Source organism: Tachysurus fulvidraco, chromosome 24 (genome assembly GCF_022655615.1).
Source record: "Tachysurus fulvidraco isolate hzauxx_2018 chromosome 24, HZAU_PFXX_2.0, whole genome shotgun sequence".
NCBI classification, from domain to species: Eukaryota; Metazoa; Chordata; class Actinopteri; order Siluriformes; family Bagridae; genus Tachysurus; species Tachysurus fulvidraco.
In genome coordinates, this window is record NC_062541.1 from 613,400 (window position 1) to 633,481 (window position 20,082).

General features: G+C 52.7%; 1 protein-coding gene across 5 annotated transcripts in view; it reads right to left on the minus strand.

Moving 5' to 3' along the window:
• zgc:158376 (uncharacterized protein LOC100101643 homolog) overlaps positions 1-19,520 on the minus strand; it is a 24,781-nt gene extending 5,261 nt beyond the window's left edge. Inside the window, exons 1-11 of one of the 5 annotated variants that reach the window (XM_047807862.1) lie at positions 17,455-17,600; positions 16,930-16,983; positions 4,509-4,691; positions 4,074-4,217; positions 3,431-3,517; positions 3,162-3,338; positions 3,027-3,059; positions 1,716-2,848; positions 940-1,103; positions 211-375; positions 1-102 (exon numbers count right to left, since the gene is read on the minus strand). The exon at positions 1-102 is cut by the window's left edge and continues 114 nt beyond it. In XM_047807862.1, coding sequence (XP_047663818.1) covers positions 1-102; positions 211-375; positions 940-1,103; positions 1,716-2,848; positions 3,027-3,059; positions 3,162-3,338; positions 3,431-3,517; positions 4,074-4,217; positions 4,509-4,679 — 2,176 coding nt within the window. In that variant the 5' untranslated portion in view covers positions 4,680-4,691; positions 16,930-16,983; positions 17,455-17,600. Of the gene's footprint in view, positions 103-210; positions 376-939; positions 1,104-1,715; positions 2,849-3,026; positions 3,060-3,161; positions 3,339-3,430; positions 3,518-4,073; positions 4,218-4,508; positions 4,692-15,329; positions 15,790-16,929; positions 16,984-17,454; positions 17,605-19,384 lie in introns of those variants that run through there. The other 4 variants (XM_047807863.1, XM_047807861.1, XM_047807864.1 and 1 more) reach the window with 4 other exon arrangements.
• Positions 19,521-20,082: the final 562 nt, after the last annotated feature.

Here is a 20,082-nt window from a genome sequence, read left to right on the forward strand (position 1 = left end):
GAGGCAGGTAGCGAACCAGCAGCCGAGATGCTGCATCCGTCACCTCCAAACCAGCCAATCGCAGCTCAGTAACATTCTGGAACCGCCCACCCCTACTCTCTCCTACAAACACACACACACACACACACACACACAAGGAATATATATGGTACAGGGAACAGTAACGAGGGATCAGATTAATAACGATATTGTATAAGATAACGAACTGACCTGTGCGCGTGTCAGAGTTGGGCGGGGCCAGAAGTTCCCTCAGGTGTGAATCTTTTAGGTCTTCGACTCGACTCAGATCCAGCAGACGCAGACAGGGACAAACCGTCTGACACAGAGCCGAGACAGAAGACCATGGACAGCCCGATACATTCAACTCCAACAGACCTGACACACACAAAGCAGATAAATTATGGATGGATGGACGGATGGACGGATGGACGTTTGCACACTAAGCATTGCACAAAAACGCCACTGCAGGAGCGACACAGGACGAAGAAGCTAACAGTATTAACTACAACAACCCAAAGGAAGCAGGTGAAAGCCTTCAGCTCTAAGCTCCTCTCACACAGTCGCTATAACAACAGCTTCCACAAAGGCTCTAACCTGTCTGATCTCAAGGAGAACATCCTGAGACCTCCATGTACACACACACAGTACAGGAACACAGCTCAGACCTACACACAAGTCTACACACAGTGGTGAGGACATGAATGTTGCTTTATGATTCATTTATATTTATGGCATTTAGCAGACTGAGCAACTGAGCGTTAAGGGCCTTGCTCAGGGGCCCAGCAGTGTTCTGAGAACATTAAGGCTCGTGTCTCTGTACAGACTGGAAGAACAGCCCTTTCTGGGGTCTGTAAAAAGTTCCTGTAGATAAATATAATATATAGAGAGAAATATGTACAGAACGTTTACAGTATATATATAGGGGTAGTATATCTGTACCTTGTAAGCGGTTGATGAGCCACATGAGCTGTTTTTTGGAGATATTGGTATAACCCAGATTGAGGGCGACAGGCTGGCGGCGGATTATACCACTCAGCATTGGGGGGGTGATGGACTTCTGACGGCTGAGATCGATCCGAGTCCACAGTCTTTTATCGCAGCACCTGAACATAAAATATATATCGGGAATTACATATAAATAGTGTTCAGAACTTCTTTTATAATAAAAAGCTGTTGTAAATCACAGAGTGTTTATTCACACACACACACACACACACACACACACACACACGTATACAAGTGTACACACAAGGCAACGTGAAACGCTTGTACATTTACACTGTAATGAGTCGTGCTGAGTGTCAGAGAAAGCTTACAGTTTAGAAGAACACTAAAATCTGTTAGCACCTGGACATCCGACACATCAGCACAGTTTCAGATGAGAGAGGAAGCACAGAGATGCTCTAACCTTAGCACCTTAGCACAGAGATGCTCTAACCTTAGCACCTTAGCACAGAGATGCTCTAACCTTAGCACCTTAGCACAGAGATGCTCTAACCTTAGCACCTTAGCACAGAGATGCTCTAACCTTAGCACCTTAGCACAGAGAGCTAATTCACTTAACCATAAAACCTGCCCATTACAAACAGGACGATTAGCGCATGATAAGCTGATCATCGACAAGGTGGACAGGACAGAGGACAGGAGTGTGTACGAGGTACAGATGCACTCGTATCGTGTGTGTGATGACAGCGGTGTAGTGATAAAGGCCTCACCAGCGGCTCCATGTCCTGCACACCCTCATGCAGAGACACAGCTGTTTGTGGTTAAGGTGCTGAAACACTCTGAGCCAGACGTCTCGAGGAAGGACGTGAGACGCCCCGCTGTCCAGCAGGAGGCAGTGTGGCTCGGGACAGGCAGGCGGAGGACGCACCAGGTGCCTCTCCATCTGCACCGCTCTGGGCGGAGAGATAAACGTCAGCTGGGCTGCGATGCGGGATGCCGGACTGGATAGGAGGACGCCTCCGTTTCCTCCGTTTGCGGTCCCACTTCCTGTCGTCTGCGTCGTAGACTGCTTCGTCCCACTCCGCATTTTTCCAGCGCGGCCTGTTTTGTTAGCCTGGTGTCGATGATTAGCGTTAGAATTAGTGCCTCCACTGTTACCCTTGGCGTTCTCTTTCTCCATCCGTGTCCGCCCATTCCGTGACACTTCCTGTCCGTTGCTGCGTTTTGACACGCCCTCTGAGTGGGTGTGGCCTATGGAAGGCTGGTGCTGACTGGAGGAAAGGGCTGACGGAGAGGGCGGAGTCAGCAGTCCTGGTTTTCTGTTTTTCTCTCCGCCCCCTGCTGCGTCCTCGTCCTCGATCTCGGACACTGCAACCGGTTTGCGTCCCCTCGGAGTGTTTTCGGATTTCCGGCTGCGCTGCTGTTGTTGCTGAGTTTCCTCTGATGTCACTTCCTGTTCCTGTTCATTTCCCGTCCTCTCACCTTCGGAGTCGTCACTTGCGCTGAAGCCCAGTTCAGCCAGACGGCGATTCCTCTCTCGTTCACGTTCTCGCTCACGTTCTCTCTCACGCTCTCTCTCCCGGGAGTTGTATGTCGTCGCCGGGGACGACGGTTCAGAAGCACCGCCAGGAGACGCCGAATCTGAGTCCGAGTCAGAATCCGAGTCTGACTCTGAGCTGGAGGAAGAAGAAGAGGAGGAGGATGAATCTCTGGTGCGCTCCAGCAGCTGGCACATGCGTTTAAACCGCTCCAGTTTCTCCCGGTGGTGAGAACGCTGATCCTGATTGGAGGTTGAAGACGGCGGTTGCGTCGTTGAGCCCACGCCGGCTGACCCTTGAACCCCAGAGGTGGAGTTTGGCCCGTTTGTCTCAACAGAGTCAGAAGAGTTCGGCTTCTGTTTCTGCTGCAAAAACACACAGAGTTTTAAGAACATTTCACACTCCATCAGTGACCAGGGGTGTAGCCTGAGCTGTGAGGATGATGATGATGAAGCTAACAGTAACACAACCTTATAGCCACCAGTTCAGCACCCAGTATTCTCACAGCATTAAACTGAATCTAGATGATGACGCAACTCGTACCTTTTTCAGGTGTTTTTCCCGAGCGCCTTTCATCTGTACAGACAGAAACATGACATCACTGTGAGGTCCTGCTCACTTCCTGTTTCAATTGGTACACACTCATGCTAACAGGTACTGAGCGTTAAGCTCTCTAACCTTCTTCTTAGGCCCGCTGTCCTGAGACAGCTCCTTCTCCTTCTTGCGTTTCTGCCCATCCTGGCGCGTCTCCTCTGCAGACGGAGGTTTCTTTTTGCTCGGAGGCGGATCGTCTGTGAGCTTCCACCGACCGACTTCACCGTTATCTAACCGCCGCTTCCCTAAACCATCACCATCCTGAGGGATAAAAGACCAGAGGAACTGAGCGAGGGTGCTGATGTACTTACAGCAGAACAGTGTGGTGGTGCTGCTGGAGTTTAAACCCTCACCTTACTGGTTTTGCCCTCCTTGTGACATTTGGGACACTCCCAGCAGTTCGGGATCTCATCGTTAATGATGCCTTCTGCTTTACCCATCTGTCAGGAAACACCAGTGATCAACACACAATGCATCACTCACTCCACACACGGTCTGTGTCATGTGACACAATCTAGTAATCAGGGACACACACTAATTTAGGGAGCAGGAATATACAGTAATAAGACAGTTATAACAGCTCAGATTTTCTTTTTAGATTTATCACACACACAGAAATGAAGACAGACACACAGACAAAGCAGAGGAACAGACAGAGAAACAACAAGACCGGACAACCTGAAGGCAGACAGAAGGACAGACAGGCAGACAGACAGACAGACAGACAGACAGGCAGACAGACAAGCAGACAGACACAGACAGGCAGACAGACAGACAGACAGACAGACAGACAGACAGACAGGCAGACAGACAGGCAGACAGACGGACAGAGACAGGCAGACGGACGGACAGAGACAGGCAGACAGACGGACAGAGACAGGCAGACAGACGGACAGAGACAGGCAGACAGACAGACAGAGACAGGCAGACAGACGGACAGACAGACAGGCTGAGACAGACGGACAGACACAGACAGTCAGACGGACACAGACAGACCTTAAGGCAGCTGGGGTGGATGATCTCATTGCAGATGGTACACTCCATCAGAGAGAGACTGAACTTCTCCTCCTCAGACTCCACAGTGTCCTCCTTCCCCGCTTCTCCACACGCAAAGCACACCGCCGTGTGAGGAAGCACAGGCTACACACACACACACACACACACACACACACACACACACACACACACACACACACAGGAAGTGAATGTGTGAGCAGTGACCCTGCGGGAAATAAACCAGCATCCAGTCTAACACGAACACTCAGTGTCACCATGGCAGAGCTTTGTGGGCACAACGGAACAGTGCAGGGGGTAACAGCAGGGTACAATGTGTGTAATGTTTTTCACCATTCTGTGTGTGTGTAACGTGTGTGTGTGTAACGTGTGTGTGTGTAACGTGTGCGTAAGTGATGTGTGTGCGTGTTTACTCACAGCAGTACACTGTCTCAGTAGACAGGACTGTTTCATGCGTCCTGGTCCCCCAAACTTCTTCATGTCCTTGCAGAAGTGACACTCTCCGCACTCGGAGCGCATACAGGCCTGACAGCGCCGGCAACGGGTACGGCGCCGCCTCGCCCCCCCCAGAGCCTTACTGCCCGACATCACCTCTACACTCTGTACACACACACACACACACACACACACACACACACACACAAAGCAGAGGGAGAGAATCATGAGTTTTTACTGGCTGAATATATAATGATAAATGTATCTACAGTGGATCTAAAAGTTTACACACCCCTGTTTTGTTTATAACACACACTTCATGTTAAATAGCAACCAACAAAACACAAAGAAAACAAACAAACATGGGGGGGGGGGGGTGTTACAAGCATCTGGTGAAAATGTACAACAATCTTCATAACCACCAAACCAGCACGATCAAACGCAGTGACCTCAGGAACTCAAGCCGCGAACGCGAGCTACGCTCCATAACATGCTGGCTGATGGATGAAGATGAGCTCCTCCATAACATGCTGGCTGATGGATGAAGATGAGCTCCTCCATAACATGCTGGCTGATGGATGAAGATGAGCTCCTCCACAACATGCTGGCTGATGGATGAAGATGAGCTCCTCCACAACATGCTGGCTGATGGATGAAGATGAGCTCCTCCATAACATGCTGGCTGATGGATGAAGATGAGCTCCTCCATAACATGCTGGCTGATGGATGAAGATGAGCTCCTCCATAACATGCTGGCTGATGGATGAAGATGAGCTCCTCCACAACATGCTGGCTGATGGATGAAGACGTGAAGGAGCTCCATGATGTGAGATGTTTCAGATGAAAACACAAAGCAGCAAATGTAGTTTTGTGTTGAATTTAAACTGCAGTTTGTATTTCCGACAGTTTGAAGCTGAACCATGGAGGTGTGGATCTGGTCCTGATGGTAGGTGGTTTCTCTGAACATGTAGTAGATGTGTTCCAGCTCAGTGATGCTCTGTTTTAGTCCCTGATGGAGCAGCACCACCTCTCCTCTGCTTTTAGACTCACAATACAATTTAAGCTTGTGCCTCCACCTTGGAGCTTTTCCTGACCCTGGTCTCTGGGCCGTTGTGGTACCAGTTAAACTGAGAAGGTCTTAATGTGTCATGTGTCCAGATCTCTACAGGAGCAGCACTCACTAACTACCAGATACCATCAGATCACACACACACACACACACACACACACACACACACACTTTACACACACACACACACACACACACTTTACACACACACACACTCACATTACACCCCACACCCATACATTACACACCACACACAACACAACCCCCCACACCACACTATCACCACAACACCGACACCAGCCCGCACCCAACACGGTCACTCTCATCCCCGCTCTCACACTTCACCCCTCTCCCCGCCCGCTCCCTCTTCGCTCCTCCTCCCTCTCCCCTCGTCCACCACTTCCCCCTCCCCCCCCCCCCCCCTCCCCCTCCCCCCCCCCCCCCCCCTCTTCCCCACCCCCCCCCCCTCCCCCCCCCCCCCCCCCCCCGCCCCACTCCCCCCCCCCCCCCCGCCTCCCCCCCCCACCCCCCCCCCCCGCCCCGCCTTCCCCCCATCCCCCCCCCCCTCCCCCCCCCCCTCCCCCCCCGCCCCCGTCCACCGCCTTCCCCCCCCTTACCCCCCCCCCGCCCTCCTGATCGACCCCCGCCGCCCGCCCCCCCCCCCCCCCTTCATCCCGGACCCCCCCCCCACCCCCCCCGCCACCTTACACAACCTCCCCCACACACACACTACACAAACATTACACAAACCCACACACACACATACTACACAACCCCACACTCACACTACACAACCCCACATTTACACACACACTACCACTACACAACCCCCCACACACACACACTACCACTACACAACCCCCCCCACACAAACAGACTACCCTCACGAACACCCACACCACACCACCCCGCACTACACACCCCGCCACAGTGCCCCACCTCTACCCATACTACCCTACATCTCCCTCACTCGCACACTCCTTCGTACGCGCACACACCCCTCCACCCCTCTCCCCACACACTACTCCCTACACAACACTCATGACCCCTCACACATCACCGACTCTCCCCTCGCACGCACCCACCCTACCCCTCCACAACTCACTACACTACCCGCTACAACGCTGCCTAGGCCCTCACTGCGCACTCCCCACCGCCCTCCACGCGTCGCCCGACTCCTCACCCACACGCCCTCATCTCCCCACCCTCTGTCACACTCACCCACACCACACCACACGCATCATCACCTACCCCGCTACATCTCCCTGCTCGCTCCGCACACACCCCTCCACTCACGTCACGTCACCCCACAACACACCACACACACACTCTCTCCCTGTGGTCAACCCGCGCCCTCTCACACCCAGGTCCCTCCCGCGCTATGCTGCTACTCGGCCCTCACAACCCCACCCACTCGCTCCTCACACAGCCCTCGCTCGCACACACCTGCCTACACCGACACCACTCCCCGATCTCTCGCGCCACGCACCACCCCTCTCGCGCGCACGCCTTGCTCACGCACCTCATCACACGCCCCTCTCCGCGGGCCCTCTACTCTAGCACGCACCACTCACCCCAACACCCCACCTCAGCAGCGCGCACAGCCCTCCATCACCCACTCTCACTGACTCTACCCACACACCCTCTCACCACTCGCGCCGCTACACTCACCCTCCGCAACTCACTCCACACTCTCACCCTTACACACACGCCACCCCATCACTCTGACACAACTCACACAGCACCCCTGCCTACCCTTCCACACCCACTCACTGCTCCCCGGCACACCCTCTCAACTCACCACGACCCCTCTACACTCGTACGATCCCACGCTCAACTGCCCACTAACCCCACCCTCTCGCGCCTCCTCTGCTCGCCCCCGCCCCCCCCCCCACGCCCCCTCTGTCCCCCCCGCCCTCCCTCACCCGCCCCCCCCCCCCCCCCTCCCCCACCCCCCCCCCTCCCCCCCCCGCCCCCCCCCCCCCCAAGCCCCCTCTCCCCGGCCCCCCCTCCACCGCCCCTTCGCCCGCCGCCGCATCCGCCCCCACATACTACACAAAAGAAAAAAGAAAACCACCCCTCCCCCTCCCCCCCCTCCGCGCACTGGCCTTCCAACCCCCACCCTCCCCCCGCCCCACACACTACACAAACCCCCCCCCCACACACACACCCTACCAACACCCCGGCCCCCCCAACCCCACTACACACTAACCTCAACCTCCACACCACAATCACCTACAACACCCCACACACAGCCACTACCAACCCCACCCGCGCACACACCGACTCTACTAACCTTACACATACCCCACAACACCAATACACAACCCCGACACAGCACCCAACATCACCTACTACACTCACACACAGCACACACCACACACACACCACACTACACAACCACCCCAGCCCAGCACCCACACACACTACAACTAACCCCACACCCTCCACACACTTACCCCACCCCACCCCACCCCGACACTACACACAACCCGCACACACACACACCTACCGCAACGCCCCCGCCCCCCCCACCCTACACACCCCCCCCCCCACACACTAACACACCCCCCCCGACACATGTCACTACACACCCCCCACCACACACACCCCCCCCCACACACCACTACACATACCCCCGCCCACACATTCCACACTACAACAACCCACACACACACACACCTACCACCCCCACACACAGTTCACCCAGTCATGCACACTACACAAACCCCACACACACACAACACACACTACACAACCCACACAGCCCAACCTCACACACCGCACACACACACCCCACACTCACACATTACACAACCCCACACTCACACACACACACACTCATTACACAACCCCACACTCACACACACACACATTACACAACCCCACACTCACACACACACACACACACACACACACACACATTACACAACCCCACACTCTCTCACACACACACATTACACAACCCCACACTCACACACACACACACACACACACACATTACACAACCCCACACACACACACACACACACACACACACATTACACAACCCCACACTCACACACACACACACACATTACACAACCCCACACTCACACACACATTACACAACCCCACACTCACACACACACACACATTACACAACCCCCCCCTGCTCCGCCGCCACACACCCTACCCCAATTCCCACACTCTCCCACCCCCCCACACACCTTCCCCCCCCACCGCAGTCACCCCCCCACATTCCCCCCCCCCCCCTCACCCCCCTCCCCACCCCCCCCCCCCCTCCCCCCACTCCCCACCCCCACCCCCCCGCGGATCACCAAACCACACACGACAGCATCACACACACACACCCGACACCACAAACCCGCCGCCCAACACACACATATTAGCAACATTAACACCACCCCAAACACACACTATACTTACCCCACCACACACCCACATATTACCACACCCCTCCACACACATCGAACAACCCCCTCCCACACACATCCCAACCTCCTCCACCCTACACAACCCCCCCACACCCACATTACACACCCTTACACCCCCCACCCACACACTACACAACACCCCACCACACCCACATTACAACCCCCCACCCTCCACACATTACAACACCCCACACTCCACACATTACACAACCCTCACACTCACACACATACACAACCCCCCACTCCCCCCTCCCAACTACCCCCACCCCTCGCACCACCCCCACACTCCACAACCACATTACCCAACCGACCCCCCCTCACCCCCCCCCACCCCCCCCGCCCCCCACACCACCCCCCCCCACCCCCCAGCCTCATCCAATCCCAACCCACCCAGCCCCCCCCCCACCTGCCCCCCCCCCCCCTCCACCCCCCCCTTCCCACCCCCCCCCCCCACCTCCCTTCCCCCCCCCCACCCCCCCCTTTCCACCCCCCCCTCCCACCCATCCCCCCCACCCCACCCCCCCCCCCCACCCCCACCCCCCCGCCACCCACCCCCCCCTTCCCACACCCCAGCCCCCCCCCCCGCCCTCCCCCACCCCCCCCCCCCCCCCCACCCCCCCCCCCCCCCGCCCCCCCACCCCCCCTTCGCCCCCCCCCCCCCTCCGCCCCCAGCCCGTCCCCCCCCCCCCTCCCCCCCCTCCCCCTTCCCCCCACCCCCTCCTCCCCTACCCCTTCCCCCCGCCCCTCCCCTCCCTCCTTCACACACACACTTACACAACCCCACTACAACACATACACACCCCACCTCCAGCACACATACACATTACACAACCCCACACTCACACACACATACACATTAAACAACCCCACACTCACACACATACACATTAAACAACCCCACACTCACACACACATACACATTAAACAACCCCACACTCACACATTACCACCCCAACCCATCACACCCCACGACCCCCCTCACCCCTGCCCCCCCGCTCAAACCCCATAACCCGCCCCCCGACCTGCCCCCAACCACCCCCCCCCCCTCCCCCGCGGGGCCGCGCCCTACCCGGATACCTTCCACGTGAAGGTCCCTCCCACGTCGAGCGATAGGAAGTCCCCCCGGGACCTGACCCAGCCCCGCCCTGCCGTTGGGTTCGCCCCCCCCAAAGGTGATAGCGATGCGAACCCTCCGGGCCCACGCTTGTTACCCTCCGAGCTTCGGGGACGGGCATGTTGCTCAGTTGCCTCCTCCCGGCCCGTCCCGGGCTTCCCCTTCAACGAATTGCGCGCCCCGAGGAGGTGGCGAGGCCCGCACGCCCCGAACGTGCCCCAGGTGGCGCTGCTCGAGTTTAGCCTCCCGCTCCCCCGAGTCTAAGGGAGTGGTCCGGGTTATTGGCCGATAGGTAGCGACGTCCTAGGTGCCCTGAAGCAACGCAGGGATGTGAGGCAGCCCCCCCGGTCCCCCGCGTCAGGTCCCTCCCTGAAACAGTGCTAGCATGCTGCCCCCGCGATGAAAAGAGAACGGGCTGCAGGTGTGCCCCGCCTGACAATCAGCCCCGAGCGTGGTAAACCCACCGATTGGCCTCCCACCCCGCCATAGCTCTTGAGGGTTAGTTTGGGATGGGCTGGGTCGGTGTTGCACTATGGCTGGTTCGTCCCTTCCACCTCGTAAGGGCGGTATACTGCTAGCCCCGGACGGAAATCTGGCCTCGGGGGTGTGATGTGATCCCATGGCGGCAGGTTTCAGGATGCCTTCACGACCACTACGGATTTGGACGGGGGAGACTCTTACGGGCTCCCCCCCATTGTTGAGGCCTTTCCGTTGTATCGCGTGCTTCCTGTGTAGGGTGAAATTTTTCAATCGGACCGGGAGGACGGAGATGCGTGTTGCCTGGGTTGAAGTTTACCTCGAGTAGGTATAAGCGGAGGCGAGTGTGTGGGCAGCGGGAAGGGGGATCTAGGTGATAGGTCTAGCGGCCCTGCATTTGGCGCCGGTTTAGTTGCCGGGCACTGTTCAGTCGCTTTGTAGGCTCGTTGTATCCTTGGTTTGGTTCGTTGTGCAACAACTGTAAGGTGCGGGTTTGAGTGCATGAAGTAATAGCTCCTCGGATTCCGTACCTGTGGCTAGTCTTTGTTAGTAGCAGGACCACGTTGCTGGTTTGCGGTGGTAATAGAGGCTGTTTTCGGTGTGAGTAGGGGGGGGGTATTGATGTAAGAGGCGAGGGGGTAGGGGTAATGTTGCGTTTTGATGATGCACAATGTTCCCCGGCGCACAATAATGTGCAGCGCAGCTGAGACCGCGGTCCAGCGTCGTGGAGTCCGGCCGCTGTCGTTCCGGTCCGCCACCCGTCGCGCCAGCACTGCTATCCCTTCACCACCCTCCACGCCAGCCCGGCCCACTACCCACCCCCCCCGCTTATAAGTGCGCTGATCTCATTGGGTGCCGGGAAGGGAAGTCCGGTTGGCCCCCTTCACCGGCCCCCGCCCCCGCCCCCCGTAGCACATCTTGCACAGGTATCCGGGCCCCCCGCCTGCGGCCTGGCGTTAAAATGAGGGAGTGTTAGGCTCAGTATCGATTATTCCCCTTCCTCCGTCCCCCGGAGGTCCGGGTCAAGTGGGGGGGCGATAGGTGGGGTGGGGGTATACCCGAGTGGGAGAGGGGCAGCGCAGGTCAAAAGCTTTTGGAGCCTGCCTGACCGCGATGAGGGGCTGGGTGGGGTACGCAGCTACTCGCCGTGCGTCGAAATGCAGAAGGGCGGAAACCAATAAAACCCGTTGGAGTCAAGAGGGTGTTTTATAGGGGGTTCGAAGAGGCTTGAGGTAGAGGGAGGGGCGGGAGGGGTGTCGAGAAAACCGATAGGGCGGTGTGTGTGAGCCCCGCTCAAAAGTGCTTTTGAAGCAGCATCCGGAATCTATGGATCCCTGAGCCAGTGGGTCGATGAGAGAGGGTCCGAGGGGCGATTCACCCGCTGGCCGAGGCGTGGGGTAGTGCCAGCATTGAAGGCGTGCACGGGCTCCCCCCTTCCCCCTGTGGAGTCTCCCCGCATCCTCCCCCCGGACACGGAGGGGGGGTGAAAGAATAGTTGATGAGGCCGAACGCAGCGGCGACACGAAGGGAGAAAGGGCCTCTCTCCCGCGACCTCGTGGTCGCTGTCTGGAACCCGTGGCCTATGGCCCCCTCGCAGGGACGGTGTCCCCCCCAGTGGGCGAAAACGGTGGTAAGATACCTCCGCTACTCCCCACTCCCGCCCCCGCCCTGGCGACAGAGGTGGGGGACCCTCCGTTGAGCTGATCTGCCTTCCCGCCCTAGTATCTCCGTTCGTAAGGGAGGCCACCAAGTGCGCCCCCCCCCAACCCGCCCACCAGGGACACCGCCCGTTCCTACCCCCCGCGCAGGCGACTCCTCCCCAACGGAGGGGGATCCGATCTTCCCCAATGGCGTGGGCCTGGTGGTTCGGGAAGATGATGGTAAGTGGTAGCCACTTCATAAGGCAACGCGAGCGCCCCAGGCCGGTGGAAAGGGGATTTGGCGGATCGTCGCAGCCAAGTGCAATGTGGATAAGACGAAACACCGAGGAAGCCATTTGGCTTTGGATTTCCCCCCTCGGCCGGCGGTTAGCGCACTAGAATATTTGCATGAAAAAAGTCAATACGTTGAAGTTGGGGGCGGAGCTGGAGTTCGAGGACAGTAGGGGGGCATGGGAACTCTGGTCTCGTGTTGGCATGATAATATCGGGGGGCGCCCCTAGTGTGCCGGGGAGTGGAAAGGCCTCTCTTAATGAAGTAGAGTCCCGAAAGGGTGGGGGGATCTGGGGGGTCGGGGGAACCGGGGGGGGTGGCTTCGGGCTGTTGCGACAAGAGGGGCTTTGGTCGTAGCTCCTCCCGCCACGCGGCGCGGGATCTCACCATAAAAAGGCGTCGTGGGTGGGGAGAAGATCGGTGGCGAGGTATGGGAGCTGCGGGATGGCTTGTGCACATGCGGCGTTGACCACTGACACAGACCGGGACGGCCGGTGCCGATCCCGATATGCTGGCAGCTGGCTGCCCCTTGCTCTTGCTTTGAGGGGTCCATAGTGTTAGAAGTTGACCGTGAGGGTAGGATAGAGGGTGCTCAGACGTTGTTGGTTTTTACCCACTGTTCGCTTGTAATGCCGTGTAGGGGTATAGTGAGGTCCGCCCGGGTTGGGTGATGCGTTACAATCGTTTTTTGGTGTTTCTAGCGGGGTATGAGGGAAGCAGGGGGACCTGCTCAAATTAAGGGTTCCCTCCCGATCGGTGTCTGGAAGGCGCCCCCCGGTGGACCGGGGTATGGGGGGCTTCCGGAGTGGGGCGGTCCCCAGACACACAAATCAGCACAAACACAAACCACTAAACAAATGACAAAACACAACCCCCAGCCCTACAGCTCACCCACAAACCTTACCACGAACCCCGGGACACACGCATTCCCCCCCCCCCCCCCCCCCCCTCACTCCCGCCACCCCCGCCACACACACACCCCCTCCACCACACACACATTTCACACACACACACCCCACACACACACATTACACAACCCCCACACACAAACATTACACAACCCCACACACATTACACAACCCCCCCCACACACACACATTACACAACCCCCACACACTATACACACACAGATTAAACCCCCCACACACATTATACACTATACACACACTACACACCTCACATACACACACACATTACACACCCGCATTCACACACACTACACACCCCCACACACTACACGAGCGCCCTTCTACTGTGAGTACGGCGCACGAGCACACATGCCCTCCGACTGCGGGTACACGCGCGCCCCTCCACTGCGGGTACACGCGCGCCCCTCCACTGCGGGTACACGCGCGCCCCTCCGACTGCGGGTACACGCGCGCCCCTCCACTGCGGGTACACGCGCGCCCCTCCACTGCGGGTACACGCGCGCCCCTCCACTGAGTGTGAGTACACACACACACCCAAACATCCGTGCCATTCTACAGCGTGTGAGCACACACACGAGCCCTTCTACTACAGGTAAATGCACATCTGCAACATTCTTTTCCGTCATTATAATTTTATATTTTTTTCTAATAATAATAAAAAGGTATCATATTTTAGATATTTATTTTATGAAAATCTGGGTTAGATTGTTAGATTCATTTTTTGGTAAAAGCAAAATAAAAAAAAATCATTAATGTAGCAACAAAATACTTAGTTTATACAATATACTTAGTTTATAATATTTGTTTATAATATTTATAAGTTATAATATTTGTTTAAATGTCTTTCCTTGTTACATTTGCATAAAATAAAAATGTTTTATTATTTTCTAAATTCTTTCATGTGGATAAAATAAAATAAACCTAAACACATTTTATTTCATTCAACATCTCGGTTTTTCTTCTTCATTTTACACCTTAAATCAAAATGTATAAATTATTTTTCAAGTAATATTTGATTAAAATAATTATTATCACTATATCACTTTATTTTCCTTTACAGAATAGAGACAAATCTGTACATTTCTGCTCTATTATCACAGTTAATGAATAATACAGAAGATTGTAAACATTAGTTATTTCACTGTGAGAACTTTTTATTCACCCCTCAGAAATAAATCTAAATGTTCTAAAAAGTGAAATCATTACATGTATATATTACATAAACTACCCCGAGGTGTGTGTGTGTGTGTGTGTGTGTGTGTGTGTGTAGGCACAGCTAGCTAGCTAAGGAGATGCTAATACAATGTGATTAGCCGTATAACCTCGCGGGCTCATTTTCTGTTTATTTATTTATTTATTAAGTAGTTATTAGTGATAATATGATAAACATTGGTCATTAAATCCCAGCTCACATGTCCGACCTGCAGGGTTTCATAAAATGACGATTTAACGAATCTAAAAGGCAAAATATTCATGGCTAGATAGCTAACACACACACACACACACACACACACCCCAATAACGTAATGATGCGCAACACTGTGTGTGTTAGCTTACTAGCTAGCTAGTTAGCATATCCTAGCTTAGCTTGCCATCATGCTTGTTGAGAGTTAACAGTATATGAGGTTAATATATAACAGTTATGTAATGAGGAAGATGATGATGATGATGATGATGATAACACACAGCTGCTAAAGCTAGCACCGAGAGGGCAATAAGAGCAATGCTAACATGCTAACGTGCTACACATGAGCCTGTAGACTGGTGTGTTCGCTCCAGGAGCTTTGATTAGAACACAAATAAACAGTGTGTCATGAATTCGGAGCACATTAAAAGGTTCCCTCACCTGTGATTAGCGCCGAGTCGCATCGTCCCGGCGCGCGCATCAGAAATGATTCGGTTCAGTTGTAAAAAACAGAACAATAATAATACTAATGTGCAGCAGTAAAGCTCAGGCGCTCGGAGGGACGCAGGATACAGGGAGCGCTTCCTTGTTGCTTTCGCCTTTTTCTCTTGCCTTCCCTTTTTCTCGTCCCCTCTCAGTCGCTCGCTTTACATGTGTTCTCTCTCTCTCTCTCTCTCTCTCTCTCTCTCTCTCTCTCTCTCACTCACTCACTATAATAATAATAATGATGATGAACAGATTCGTTGTGCTGGTGCAGGTTTGTACTGAGTGTAAATAACACCGTGAATTACTAGAAATATAACTATTATATTTATATCATAATCCGTAAATGTCTCTCTCTCCCTCCCTCTGTCTCTCTCTCCCTCCCTCTGTCTCTCTCTCTCCCTCTGTCTGTCTGTCTCTCCCTCTGTCTCTCTCCCTCCCTCTGTCTCTCTCTCTCCCTCTGTCTGTCTGTCTCTCCCTCTGTCTCTCTCTCTCCCTCTGTCTCTCTCTCTCCCTCTGTCTCTCTCCCTCCCTCTGTCTCTCTCTCTCCCTCTGTCTGTCTGTCTCTCCCTCTGTCTCTCTCTCTCCCTCTGTCTCTCTCCCTCCCTCTGTCTCTCTCTCTCCCTCTGTCTGTCTGTCTCTCCCTCTGTCTCTCTCTCTCCCTCTGTCTCTCTCTCTCCCTCTGTCTCTCTCTCTCCCTCTGTCTCTCTCCCTCCCTCTGTCTCTCTCTCTCCCTCTGTCTCTCTGTCTCTCCCTCTGTCTCTCTCTCTCCCTCTGTCTCTCTCTCTCCCTCTGTCTGTCTGTCTCTCCCTCTGTCTCTCTCCCTCCCTCTGTCTCTCTCTCTCCCTCTGTCTCTCTCCCTCCCTCTGTCTGTCTGTCTCTCCCTCTGTCTCTCTCTCTCTCTCCCTCTGTCTGTCTCTCTCTCTCCCTCTCTCTCTCTCTCTCTCAGCCCAGGCTTAATTTAACACCATGTAAACACACAATCCTTCCCAACAAGGTGTTAAATTCGGATTATTCCCCCGAAAGCAGAAAGCTCCGTATGAACACGAGCTCAGAGATAAACGTGTCTATTGTTCTTGTCATCTGTCTATTGTGTAAATCTGCCTTGTTTACCGTGTCACTGTCTCCTTAACGCATTAATGTAGCTCTACATCCCTACACCATCCCGTCCCTCTGCGTGCTCTCGGTCACACACGACGCCATCACCCTCCATTTCTGTCTTTAAAAAAAATTAATAAATAAATTGAAAATAAAACATGGGGGAGGTAAAAGAAATGCGGAAGTCACGCCTACACCTATACACACACACACGTGCCGTGAGCATCATGGGAAATGTAGGATTGACGCGCGAAAGCTTCACTCGAAATCAATCACAGCTAATCAATATGAGTCGACTCCCAAACGGCTCACGATTATTTCTCCCATTTGTTCCCTCTCAGAGACACTTGGTTATGTTTATATAATATATTACGTGGTTAGTATTTGTTGTCTGTTTCTGTTGTTTTTACCTTTCATATTAAATAACAAAACTTTATTATTTATTAGATTGCAAATATACCTTGGGAAATCACCCGAGCACACAAACTGAACCTGAATCGATGAACCGAATAACCTGCAAGCACAAAAATACATACAATTAAAGTAACCGATTCATAGAACCGAGTTGATAAACAGGGCATTGTTTAGCTTAAGTTAGCGCATCTACAGAACCACTTTATTTAATGAATTATAAATCTTGACTTTACAGCTTGTTAGCTCCTTAATAAGTCGTTAGCCAGACAGCTGAATGCTAACATGCTAAGCTAATCGGCTAGCCGTTTCTCTTCTCTAAAAGTGAAAGGAAAAGAACGATGACGTCACATACATTCCGGCTGAGGCCGCGCATGCGCGAGGACACTGAGTTATAGAACGGACCCAGAATGAACAAGCTAGAATTTGACAATTGCCATTTTGATATTGCGTCATATCCTTTCTGACACGTCGTTTTTATTTGAAGCACGTTTCACACACAAGATCTAAATTACATTGCAGGATCACAGAAATCACCTACCTGTGTGTAACCATGGCAATGCATGTCACTTACCTAACGTTTATTTATGTCACTGAGTCTTTCTGAAGGAGGATCTGCTGCAGGCACCTTCTACGTCTTCTACACCGTTACACCTTCTACGTCTTCTACACCGTTACACCTTCTACACCTTCTACACATTCTACACATTCTGCACCTTCTACACATTCTGCACCTTCTACACATTCTACACATTCTGCACCTTCTACACATTCTGTACCTTCTACACATTCTACACCTTCTGTACCTTCTACACCTTTACACATTCTACACATTCTTCACCTTCTACACTTACATCTTTTGCACCTTCTACACCTTTTACACTTTCTACACCTTCTACATCTACGCCTTCTACACCTTTTACACCTACACCTTTTACATCTTTTACACCTTCACCTTCTACAACCTGTTCATGGAAACTTACCAAAGAAAATCTTTAACTGCTGTGAATTTTATCATTTTCCTCTAACAGCTCTTCACCACGTGTTTTATTCCACTGACACCACAGCAATTTATCAACTAATACAATCTTTAATTAATTAGAAAACAATTATTTATCTGTTTGATGTCGCATTTTTCATGACATGAAGTTACTTCTCACTTACTGTACATTACTGCAGCTATAAACAGCTATAGTATTTATTCATTCAGTAATCATCAACTGATCCATCCATCCATTCATCTATCAATAAATCCATCATTTCATTCATTTGTTCATTTATTCATTAATTCCTTTGTAGTGAGCATGTTCTTTATTTATGAAAAGTTCCTTATCAAATGATCTTTATCATTTTATCAATTTTAGAGTTAAATCATCTCCACCATCACCGCTGACCATCACTCCACTGTTGTCTCTCAGTCTACATCTTTCCCTCCATCACACATGGGACAGAAAGAGTGACACACCCCTACTTCTGCTCAAACGTTCTCACAGAAACAAGAAATTACTTTTTCTCAGTTACTCTCACACACCTCTCACACTCTGTCAGTTACTCTCACACACCTCTCACACTCTGTCAGTTACCCTCACACACCTCTCACACTCTGTCAGTTACCCTCACACACCTCTCACACTCTTTCAGTTTCTGTCACACACCTCTCTCACTCTCAGTTACTCTCTCACACCTCTCATTCTCTGTCAGTTACTCTCACACACTTATCACTCTGTCAGTTACTCTCACACACCTCTCACACTCTTTCAGTTACTCTCACACACCTCTCACACTCTGTCAGTTTCTGTCACACACCTCTCTCACTCTCAGTTACTCTCTCACACCTCTCATTCTCAGTTACTCTTACACACTCTCACACTCCACTCACTCTGTTGGTTACTCTCACACACCTCTCGCCCTGTCAGTTGCGCTCACACACCTGACATTCTGAGTTACTCTCTCATACCTCTCTCACTCTCAGTTACTCTTACACACCCCTCATTCTCAGTCAGTTACTCTCACACACCTCTCACGCTGTCAGTCACTCACACACCTCTCACACTGTCAGTCACTCACACACCTCTCACACTGTCAGTCACTCACACACACCTATCACGCTGTCAGTCACTCACACACCTCTCACACTGTCAGTCACTCACACACACCTATCACCCTGTCAGTCACTCACACACCTCTCACACTGTCAGTCACTCACACACACCTATCACCCTGTCAGTCACTCTCACACACCTATCACCCTGTCAGTCACTCACACACACCTATCACCCTGTCAGTTGCTCTCACACGCCTCACCCTGTCAGTCACTCACACACACCTATCACCCTGTCAGTTGCTCTCACACACCTATCACTCTGTCAGTTGCTCTCACACCTCTCACACTCTGTCAGTTGCTCTCGAACACCTTTCGATCTCAGTCAGTTACTCTCACACACCTCTGACACGCTGTCAGTTGCTCTCACACACCTATCGCTGTGTCAGTTGCTCTTACACACCTATCGCTCTGTCAGTTGCTCTCGCGCGACTCACAATCTGTCCGTTACTCTCACACACCTCTCAATCTCAGTCGGTTGCTCTCACACACCTGTCATTCTCAGTTACTCTCTCACTCTCACTTATCAATTTTGAATGTTTTTATAAATATATGTATTTATGTTTTTACAGACAAGTTTATCAGAATCAGAATCAGAACCAGAATCTGGTTTATACACACAATGAATTTGGTTCCAGCTGTTTGTGACTCTCACAAGTACAGATATTAAGACTATACATTTAGCTTGGACTACACAAGACAAAACAAAACAGACAATATGAGACAATACAGACAATGTGATACAATATAGACAGTACGAGTATTAAACATGAATACAGAATATTTGACAGATCAGTTATGTACACAAAGTGTGAGTAGTGCATGATAGTGCAAATAACAGTATTGTGTGATATTAAACTTCTGTACAATATGCAGCAGCAGTAGTGTGTAACGTATACGGATGATGTTATACTAATACTAATTACAGAGTGACAATCAGAACAGGGGTGTGTGTGTTACCACACAGGAAGACACACACACACACACACACACACACACACACACACACACACACACACACAGAGAGAGAGAGAAGGTTGGAGGAGAGGAGAGAGAAGAGAGGAGAGGGAAGAGTGGAGAGAAGAGAGAGGAGGAGAGAGA